At 43.9% G+C, this 11237-nt stretch overlaps 1 protein-coding gene across 1 annotated transcript; it reads right to left on the bottom strand.

The window, feature by feature from the left end:
- Positions 1 to 1701: 1701 nt before the first annotated feature.
- PtA15_11A574 (uncharacterized protein) lies at positions 1702 to 3544 on the bottom strand (the record flags this gene model as incomplete). The annotated part of the gene is made up of 4 exons (XM_053161496.1): positions 1702 to 2576; positions 2796 to 2885; positions 2968 to 3180; positions 3268 to 3544. The coding sequence occupies 4 exons, from the start codon at positions 3542 to 3544 to the stop codon at positions 1702 to 1704; spliced, it is 1455 nt and encodes a 484-aa protein (XP_053025437.1).
- Positions 3545 to 11237: the final 7693 nt, after the last annotated feature.

Genomic DNA, 11237 nt, shown 5'->3' with positions numbered 1-11237 from the left:
CAGATGAAAGAGAGGATAGGGCATTTTGAAACATGAAATAATATATAGTTTGACTCCGAGTTGCTTTCTTAACATTCACATGAAAACATATAGTCTCTGAAGGGAAATTAAGTGATATAGTGCCAGAGCCCAGAGGATACATGATTTTCAGTTTTATGTGGCTTTGAGAATCAAAATAAACTGTAAAGACTGAAGGAAACAAGTCATCATCAAACCAGAGCCCCCTCTTTGAAATGCAGGTGAGCTTAGGTGAAAGAATCAATTTAGTAAAACACAAGCATTGTGAATTGTTTCCATCAATTTGCTGGGTGGAATGAAAAACTATTGGTTGATGTTAGGATTGGCTTGTTGGATGTTTTTGTTTTCATTGGTTCTTTCCATGGAAGTAGTTGACATGATTTCAGTTGAGGGGTTAAGGCCCCGTTTGGCACCAATATAATTATAGGTGATATAATTGCTGATTAATTCAATAAAAAATAGAAAATTCAACATAAAGCCTCCAAATTTTTTTTGTAGGCAACCTAAAGTGCTGGTCTCTTCAACTTTGAAATCAGATTCAACTGATTCAGCCATCTTCAGCACCATAATACCATTATATCACTTTTGACCAATATGAAGTGATATAATGGTATTATGATGCTGAAGATGGCTGGATAAGTTGATTCTGGGTTCACAGTTGAAGAGACCAGCACTTTAGGTTGCCTACAAAAAAAATCTGGAGGCTTTATGTTGAATTTTGTATTTTTTATTGAATTAGTCAGCAATTATATCACCTATAATTATATCGGTGCCAAACGGGGCCTAAATTTCTTGCATAAAAATTGCAATTTTGTGGAGAGCTTAAATTCTGAACCAAAAATAGAAAGAACAAATCTGAAATGATTTTTTTTTTCCATTTTTCAAAATTAACATTTTTGTGGTATGTTCCAATCAGACGCACTCCTGTCTTGCAAAGATACATTTTTTATACAAGCTTGTATTGAGGTTGGTTGAATGTTCTAATTGATTAATCATTTTCTCAAGATCTGTAAGCAAAACAGATGTCATCACATCATATTGGAGATATCTCTTGAAAAAATTCACTGCACAACTGTGGTCTTTAGGAAGACTTTCTGGGTGAAAATTTTCTGCCTCTTTTCTATTCATGAGGAATTCAAAATATAGTTGCATCATTTTCTGCTCCTTTAAGAATGGTTCTTCATGCATTTCTGCACCCATGAGTTGAAGGACTTTTCCATTGAGTTCCCAAATGAATTCAAACAGCAGGAGCAATCTTGTTTTGATTTCAGGATATGACAACCCAATGGGTCTAATTTTTTTATTTTCTATATTTAAGGCATAATCCCAATAGCAGGAAAGCCAGCTTTCTGTAGGTCTAATTGATCTAGAATCAGGCTCCATTTCTGGCATCAATTGTGTTGTTCCCCATAGATTTGAACTTGCAATTATTTTTAACCTTTTGTGAAATTCCGGTACACTATTCACAAGACAAATTTTGGACATGTGGAATTGCTCATTATTGCCTATCTTCCACAGCTGACACTTTGGTTTGGGAGGAGGAATTGGCTGGATGAATTCCATGAAGTTATAGCAAGGGCTCATCAGATCATTTGGGCCAAACAATGGGAATTCTTGAGTGCAGTCATTCTTCCAGGGTATCAGATTCAATTCAGGTGGGAAAAACCACTCTGGCCTGTCTGTTCAAGCTGTTCCCAGGTCTTCCAATTTGACAACCAAATCCATGTCCTGTCCTTTAAAAGCGTAATTCCATTTTTTGAAGTTTGTGTTTTTGTAGTAAAAGCCAATGAGGTGTACAACCGCGTCACTAATAAGTAAGTCACCCTCCAAAGAAAATAAATACTTTCTTGAATATGCCGGAAAAAAGGTCTGGTAGCAGTTTTCTGAACCTGGCTTGGAATGAATAGCTTTCAAGACCTTTTCACACACCACCCTGCCCTTTTTGACAATCAAAGACTCGTAACTTTCTGGGTCATTCAATGATGTAATTGCTTCAGGATTGTTGAACAGCTTCATAAACAAAAAAAACCACGTGATCAAGCCACTCTGTTCTTCCCAATAATACTTACTGGGATTTGTAATGCGATTGGGTTCTTGAGCAAGACTGGGTTGTTGAACAACAAGAATCTCAAGCACCCTAATATGCACGGCCCACAAAAAAGAAGCAAATATGTTGATCTGATTGTTTTGACAGTCACTACCAGAGTTTTCTCCCATTTTTTCTGTTTGGGGATTCGGATATGATTTATCTTTAGGAAAAAACCAAGATTTCAAATCCGCCATGTGTGGTTTGAGGTAGGTTTCTACTTCTGAAGTTGCAGATTGTCCAACATGTTCCCAAATTACCCAAACCCAAGCCCAGAAAGCTGCATTAACGCCTTCTAGCTCATATTCTCTGACTGCTTTTTCTGTGTTCATAGGGCTAGATTCAGTCAGATTTCCATATCTATCCTCACCCGGAGATTTCTGGCCTTTATTTTCCATCATGCTATCCACTTCTTGGAGCTTGTTTGGGACATCAACTTGTGCAAAAATAATGTGTATGGTATTAGCGAGTGCTGCATTCAGTGGTAACCGTAATATTGCGGCTTTATCAAAATTATTTACCATTATCATGCTGCTTCTCCAATGTCTATTCTGATGGAATCATAGAAAGTTGGATCTCTCTCTGTCCGGGAAGGCCTTGGGTATCAACTTCTGTGTAAAAAATTATTTATGGTGCTAGATGGTGCTGCATTCTGTGCTATGCTTATAGGGGCTTTCTCAAAATTAATTACCATTATCTTCTTGCTGTTTCCCTGATGTATGCTCCGATGGACCAAGAGAGAGTTGGGGTTCTCTCTGCGCAAAATGACTGGGGACAGCAACTTGAGCATAACAATGACATATGGTGTTAGATAGTGCTGCGTTCTGTGGTATGCTTATAGCAGCTTGATCAAACTTATTTACCATTATCTTGCTGTTTCTCTGATGTATACTCCGATGAACTCAGAGAAAGTTGTGACTCTCTCTGTCCGAAAGGACCCAAGGATAAACCTAGATCAGAAGCTAGTTTTTTTGAAACATGCTGGGGGAAGTTAGAGTCTTCTTCTCCCTGAGAAACCAACTGCCAAATTGATAGCCTCTTGCGGCCTGCTATAGAATCATCAGAAAGGGCACGACCTGTGATGGGAAGATTCATCAGGAATCAGTTACATTTTTTTTCATTCTCCAGCCTTTGCGAGAAATATAAAGTGGAAGTTCACTTACTTGAACGACTCAATACCTCTGGTGGAGCTATCTGCGGGTGTTCTGAAGGTGGAACATTACCACTTTCCTCCAATTGAGAACTTGTTGAAGTGGGAAAGAGCAATAATGGGGATGAGGTTTGCGGGTGAGTTCCTCCCATGATGGACTGCCTTTGCCCCTCAACGGCTTCATTTAAGCTGTTTGATGGGTCTAGATTGATGAGGACTTTAGAACTGCCTGCCAGGATCCAGTGAACCTTGGAAAGGGCTAGAAGGAATAAAAGTAGGGAAATATTCATTGGTGTTAACCAAACCTCTGTATCTCTTTTTGGAAAATAAATTAGTAGGTCAAGGAAATGAGACCTGAACGGAAACATTCCTCTGTTTATTTCATCTAATGCTTCCCCGAGGTGTCAACCGCAGTTTTTGTCCCTTGCAAGTTTGGAATGAGAGGAAGCTTGAAACTTGCAACTGTATCCTGTCCTTGCTGGTGCTTGATTGGGCAGCAGTACAATCACGACAGTAGGTAGCAGTCCAGGTGTGGTAGCAATCCAAAATGGTTTTGGCCAGGAAAAACATTTACTTGACAACTGCGCACAGGTTAAGTGATTAAGGTGCGGTCTATGTACAGGTGTTCCCTTGCAAGTTTTGAATGGTAAGAAGATGAATAATTCTTGGACATTTGGGTAATCCCCCCCTCCATCACAAAAACACCAACTTCACTTGATGTACGCCAAAAATGGGGTTCACTCACAGATTCTACTCATATCCAGCTACCAGTGCCTCCCTGACCCCAAAATTGTAGCTTTTGAACTTTCCGGTGCAGGTCTGATTTTGGAAAATTGTCCAAGCTTTTTTCACAACACAATATGTATTGGGAGTTGAAAAATCGACTCCCATAAATTAATTTATCGACTCCCAAAACGTGTTTACATTGCAGGGACCGTCTTACGACGTCCAGACAGGGTCTGCGGGACCAAATTTTTACCCGCGCAGATTTTGGGAGTCGGAAAATTAATTTCGCTATCCAGAATGGGAGTCAGAATTTTAATTTCACAAAAAATGCCAAAAAATAAAGAAAAATTTATACCTCCTCACTGAGGCGCCCAAAGCCCCCCAAAAATTTACAGCAGTCAGAAAATGCTCTTAAGAGCACATGGTGAGCTGCACGGCAGTAGCACACCCCAGGAAATGGGTGTGCTACTGTGGGTCTAATTTTGGGGATTTCCTACTAAGGAAATCCGCCAAAGCATTAGCTATGTGCCCCAAAGCCCCCCAATGTTTTACAGTGCGCAGAAATACCGCTGAAAAGAACCTTGTGAGCTTCTTGGCAGTAGCACACCCCAGGCAAGTCACGTGCAACTGGGGGTCTAATTTGGCGGATTTCCTACTAAGGATATCCACCAGAACCAGCTACTGTGCTGCAAAGTGCACCAAATTTTGGATCATCAAGTTAAGTAATCTGTACTAAAACATTTAGCTGCAAGGCGGTAGCCCACCAACAGAAATAATTTTGGGTCAGCTGGGGCTTTTGGTCATATCTACTACTAATTGCCTCCACCATAGTTCACCAGGGGGGATTTGGTGGCACTCTCCAGAGATTGCCAAGCCATAATTCTGTCAGTCATGTTGTCTGATGTCAGTCATATGTCAGTGATAAGTTCAGCTGCAACCCATTTCTACTCTCATGTGTAACTCATCATGAGACCTGCTGGGAGTATGATGCATTTGTTTTCCTTATCTGGGAAATAGTGTAGAAGAAACTTTCAGCTTTCCATCTATTCTTGTGGTCACATCCAGCTCAAAACCAAAGATTTTTTGCTGTTCTTAATGATTGCACCTTCTTTATTTGGACTATGTGGGTGTTGTCCAAGTGTCTGCCAGACTCAAGTCTACAGGGAGCCTCATGCGTGTAACAGAGACCTTCTGCTGAGTATTGCAAAGTGAAAATAATCAATTTTTATTGACTCAAAACAGTCAAATATCATGTAGATTGTAATTTTGGAAAAAGACACCTCCTGTTACAACTCTAAGTTTATGAGGGAGGAAGAGGTGGGCAGGACAGCAGATATAAAATGTGTGAGATAAAATGGTGCCAATTGACACTTTGCGCAGGTTTCTTTCAGGCAGATCAGTCACCCTTTTTTTAAAGGGTGTGGGTGTGCCCCCATAATTCAATGGCATGAATTTATCAATGTCCATAAAATTAAAATGGGGGCCAAACTGTGCAATTTGCCGCCACAATATTTGGCCAAACATTTTGCTGGACCAGATGACATCTGTCTCTATCTTGAGACAACCAAAATTTGCAGTGAGGCGAGAAGCATGTTATAGCCTCATCGCCGAACTTGGCTATTGCAGGGAGCCTCCCTTCAAGTCCGTCAGCCAGGTTGGGGTTGTCCCAGAAATTGAAGGCAGGGTGCCCATTAATGGCTTGTACAACCCAGCCATCAAGAGGGTACCCACTCCCTTTGACAGCAGAGTTGTACCAGGCATCGAAGGGGGTATGTGCACCCTTCAATGGCTGGTACAAACCAGCCATCACGAGCAGCACCCACTACCTTCAATGGCCGGTACAGCCCAGCCAACAAACGGAGTGTGAGCTTATCTCAATGTTTGGGTTGTGCCTGCCATCAAAGGGAGTAAATACACCCTTTGATGTCCAGTATATACAACCTGGCTGTCAAAGGGAATGTGTACTCCCTTCGATTGGCGGTAAAATCCAGCCATCAAGAGGATTTCACACTCCCTTTGCTGGGCTGTACTGCCATCAAAGGGAGTGGGTACTCCCCTCAATGGATGGGTTGTACCAGCCATTGAGATGTGCACTCCCTACACACATGAATGTGTAATCACAAAGGTAATACATTGTATGTACATATAACACTTGGATTGCAGAATGGGGAGACCATTCTCATGAGCTGGTGAGACTACCAACTCCAACAAATGACTGTTCCACAGCTTCACAATTTTCCTGCCTCACCGGAGCATGACTCTCAAAAATGGTATTCTTGTGATTTGATTGGCAGGACAGTTCCTTTCAAGAGATGGCCAATGGTTCTGATCATTCTAGATTTTTCAAGACAAAAGTACATTGACTTTGCACCAATCAGATCTAGAGGTAACAATAAAAAAAAACCCACTATCAACACTCCTCTATCAGAGCTCTTTTCTTCAAATCTACTAGAATAAACTCACAGAAAGGCTAAATTTTATTTCCTGGAACTCCACTCAAAGTCTCCCTTGCACAGAGAGTAGTGAAAAGAAATATGAAAGAGTGAAAAACCAATTTGAGGAAAAAAAAGTCAAGCATCAAGACTGAGTATTTGGACACTGTGGAAGGCTGAAAATTAAGCAACTGCACCTGAGACCCAGAGCCACACTCATGAAATGGCTTTGGACCGTGGAGAGCAGGCATTAAATGCAGCTCCTTCTAGGCACCAGCAACGGTGGGTAGTTATGTTGCCAATAACGGTAACGTAACGATTTTTCAGCCGTTATCGTTACCGTTATTCGTAACGGCAGTGCGTTACGGTACCACTGGAACGTGACAGAAAAATATTGGTGTTTGTTACGTTACTGGCGCCTGCGGAGCGCCATATAACGCCCGATAACGGCCAATTTTGGACCGTTACGCGTTATCTGGTGGATAACGCGCAGTAACGACCTCAAAAAAAGAGCCCGTTACGTTACGCGCAAGGCATGCAAAGACCCCGTTACAAATAACGTAACGGGAAGCTGCGGGTAACGAGGGTAGTTACGTTACCCAAATTACGTGAATAATGTAACGTAACATAACTACCCATTGCTGGCACCAGGAGAATTTAAAAAACCAAATCAAACACCTCAATGTCACCCTTGTGCTGAAGCTGGTTGAATTTGAGACCTCTCCAGCCCAGGATCTCCATGACCTGCAAAAATTTCTCACTACTGAGATTTTGTGGCGCAAGAAGGTGCTGGTTCTGAACTTGCTGTACCAGTTCTATGTTAATCTAATTCTAGATCATTGCTGCAACAGATGAAGTCTTTGAGGGTTCCAGAAAGAAATTATGGTCTGGAACTCTCTAGAGTGCCACAGCCTCCTGGTTTGAGGTTAAATCACCAGATGTCACAACATTAAATACAGTTTGGAATAGTTTAAGTTGCACACAAACATCTGGCTGAATCATGACTGAGTTACGCATAAGGACATTGGTTACATATGGCAGACTTCCCAACAGATATTACAGCTTGGAACTCTCCAGAGAGTGCCACCAAATCCCCCCTGGTGGTTATTAGTCCCTCTGCCACAGTTATTGGTCCCTCTGCCACAGTCATTTGTCCCTCTGCCACAGTTAGTAGTCCCTCCACCAAATTGAATAGTGCCTCTGACACAGTTATTAGTCCCTCTGCCACAGTTATCAGTCCCCCTGCCACAGTTATTGGTCCCTCCACCAACTATTAGTCCCTCTGCCTATTAAATGTGGCAGAGGGACTAATATCTGTGGCAGACACACTATTAACTGTGGTTGAGGGACTAATAAATGTGGCGGGGGGACTAATAACTGTGGCGAAGGGACTAATAACTGTGTCAGAGGCACTATTCAATTTGGCAGAGGGACTACTAACTGTGGCATAGGGACAAATTACTGTGGCATAGGCACAAATTACTGTGGCAGAGGGACCAATAACTGCAGTGGAGGGACTAATAAATATAACAGAGGCAATTATTTGTTGTGATGCTAAAAACCGGGTCGGGGACCCGAAGTGTCCGCACGGGTTCGCGGAGGTTGCAGGCTGCGTATTCCGCAAGGCTGGCGCGGAGCGGCACAGTGCGGAATATGTCCACGAGGCAGAGCGCGGGGCTATGTCCATGGCGCGGTGGCGGCGGAGCTGGACTCAACTTAAGCAGGCCGGCACGGACTGGATAGTATAGGCTGTGACTGGGGGAAGCCGTGGCAGCCAAAGCGGGCTACATCAGCGGGCATAGCTGGGGTGGAGGCGGCGTGTGGGATCCTGGAATTGAAGGCTAGACAGGGGCGAGTAAGCTAAGGCGAGAGGAGTCTGATGGAGGGTGATGACGTGCGGCGATGTTGACAGAAGATCCGCGTGAGAGCGGAATGGGCGGATGACGTGTGTGGTTGTGGGAGCGGGGCTTGGCGGATGGCATGCGTGAGGGGCGGGCGGAGGAGGATGGTTTTCTTTCTCACATTGTTTTCCTTTTTGTGCGGAGGGGGGGGGGAGAGTTTCACCAATCCATCATCTCATGTTTGTTTTTCTTCATGAATTCTGGTTATTCTTGTTATTCTTGTTACTCTGGTACAGATTCCTTACGGCGGAGATTTTACCACTTGCGGCGGAGTCGTTTTGACTTGCAGAGTTTGTCTTTTGTGTACTTTATGGCGGATTTTATGGTTTATTGCGGCTTTTCTATGTGTCTTTGCGGTTATGTATACGTTAGTTTACTCGCTCTTTGATCATTGTGCCCCTACACGTACTTGCGGAGCGGAGCTGAGTTTCCCAGATCACCTGACTTTACCCGGGAAACATCTTGGAGCAGCGGAGGTCCTGACATTTCTACACAGGGATCTCTCTTGTTCACCACATTGTAGGTATGACCAAAAGCCCCAGCTGACTCAAAATTATTTCTGTTGGTGGGTTACTGCCTTGCAGCTGAATGTTCTAGTACAGATTATTTAACTTGATGATCCAAAATTTGGTGCACTTTTCAGCACAGTAGCTGGTTCTGGCGGATATCCTTAGTAGGAAATCCGCCAAAGTAGACCCCCAGTTGCACGTAACTTGCCTGGGGTGTGCTACTTCCAAGAAGCTCACAAGGTTCTTTTCAGCAGTATTTCTGCGCACTGTAAAACTTTGGGGGGCTTTGGGGCACATAGCTAATGCTTTGGCGGATTTCCTTAGTAGGAAATCCCCAAAATTAGACCCACAGTAGCACACCCATTTCCTGGGGTGTGATACTGCCGTGCAGCTCACCATGTGCTCTTAAGAGCACTTTCTGACTGCTGTAAAATTTTGGGGGGCTTTGGGCGCCTCAGTGAGGAGGTATAAATTTTTCTTTATTTTTTGGCATTTTTTGTGAAATTAAAATTCCAACTCCCATTCTGGATAGCAGAATTAATTTTCCGACTCCCAAAATTCGCGCGGGTCAAAATTTGGTCCCACAGACCCTGTCTGGACCTCGTGAGACGGTCCCCACAACATAAACACGTTTTGGGAGTCAATAAATTAATTTATGGGAGTCGATTTTTCAACTCCCTATGTATTTTGCTGGCGTTTGAGTTGGCCATGGTAGATGAAGCAGCACAGGTGTGATTGAGCTGCTAGGCTTGGTCTAAAAACCGGGTCCAATTGGGAAAACCCCGATTTCCCCATGTATCCAAAACCCAAAATTATTTAAGGGCCTGTACCACGGGCCTCAATTTTGAAAAATTTCAACTTTTTTTGCCCTGTACACAAAAATTGAAAACTACATAGTGGAGGGTTCAAATGTTTAAATTTTTCACATTTGGGCTCAAGTCTACATTTTGGCCCGGCTCAGTTTTTGTCCCAAGAAATTTTGAGGCAAATAAATTTGGAAAATTTCAATTTTCATGCTCTATGTTAGAGCATCCTTACCGGTGACTAGTTTAGCTCGAAATTAGCTAGTTTAGCCACCAATCTCAACCACACCGGGTGTAGCTAAGCCCAAGCTAAATTAGTGAGAAGCTTGAATTTCAGCTAACCGTCACTACATTTAGTGACGGTTAGCTCGAAGCTAACTGCCATTTCCCGCGCCCACCACTCAGCTCCACCCCGCGCAAGCCGAACCGATACGGCTGAATCGCTGTCGCTAACTTAGTTTGCAACAGCTGCGAGTCAAAACTCGCGCCAACATAGCTCGACCGGTAAGGATGCTCTTACAGGCCCTAAATATTAGGGGGTTTCAAACCACCTCCAGGAAGTCTTCCAGGTCGGACTTTCCAGGAAAAATTTCCCCCGCCAAAAAAAATTTCCTGGGACCTGGAGTTTGAGTCCCCCCAAATGCTCAAGAACAGGAAATTGGAACCAGGAATCACTCCCAGGAAATGGGCGTGCTTTTATCTCATAAAATTCCATTGCGGCCGGGGTCCCGAGGTGCCATCAAGGCCCACAATTGCACCACCTCGTGGAAGCTCGCCGCACTTGCCATTGAGACCGGGAGTTTGCACCTAAGACTGTGCTGAGAACACTCACCACTAGTTTGTACACTTGATGGCCAGTACAAACCAGGCATTGAGAAGCTTTGATTCATCTCGACGACCAGTTTGTACTGGTCATTGAGCAGCTTAAGTCCTCTCGCTGACCGTTTTGTACCGGGCATCGGGAGAGGATCTTGGGTTATCGCGGTCATTAAGAAGCTTGTGTCATCTTGATGGCCAGTTTGTACTGGTCATCAAGCGACTTGAGTCCTCGAGATGACGGATCACATCAAGAGAATTTGAGTCCTCATTCTTGATGACCAGTTTGTACTGGTCATCCAGAACGACCGTCCAGACTGGTCATTGAGGAGCTTGATTTCTGTCAATGACCGGTCAGGCCGGTCATCAAGAAGCTTGATTCATCTCGATGACCAGTAGTGTACAAACGCTGGTCATCGAGCACCTTGAGTCCTTGAGATGACCGGCCAGACCGGTCATCGAGAGGGTTTGAGTCCTCCCAATGACCGTGTGGTGGGAAGATGGCAAGAAAAAGTCCCGGGGGTTCAGTTCTGTTCGGGGCTAAGATAAGATGGTAATTTGGATCGGACCACCTTGCAGGCTCAAGCTGATTAAGTCACTCTCCCTGCGGTTGAGGGGTGCTGCTTCACACGGCAAGGCTATCTTGCCCAATTACCCAGCTTCTGATGAGCTTTGCTCGGGCGGCAACTGCCAACGGGGTTCTTGCGTAGGGGACAGTCGAAAATTGAAATCAAACGCTGATGGAAGTTGTGACAGGTTGTGACCCATCCAGCGCGGCTTTATTGATTTCGTGGTC

Source organism: Puccinia triticina, chromosome 11A (assembly GCF_026914185.1).
Source record: "Puccinia triticina chromosome 11A, complete sequence".
Classification (NCBI taxonomy): Eukaryota; Fungi; Basidiomycota; class Pucciniomycetes; order Pucciniales; family Pucciniaceae; genus Puccinia; species Puccinia triticina.
The sequence above is the reverse complement of the archived record's forward strand: the minus strand, read 5'-3'. Positions and strand labels throughout refer to the sequence as shown.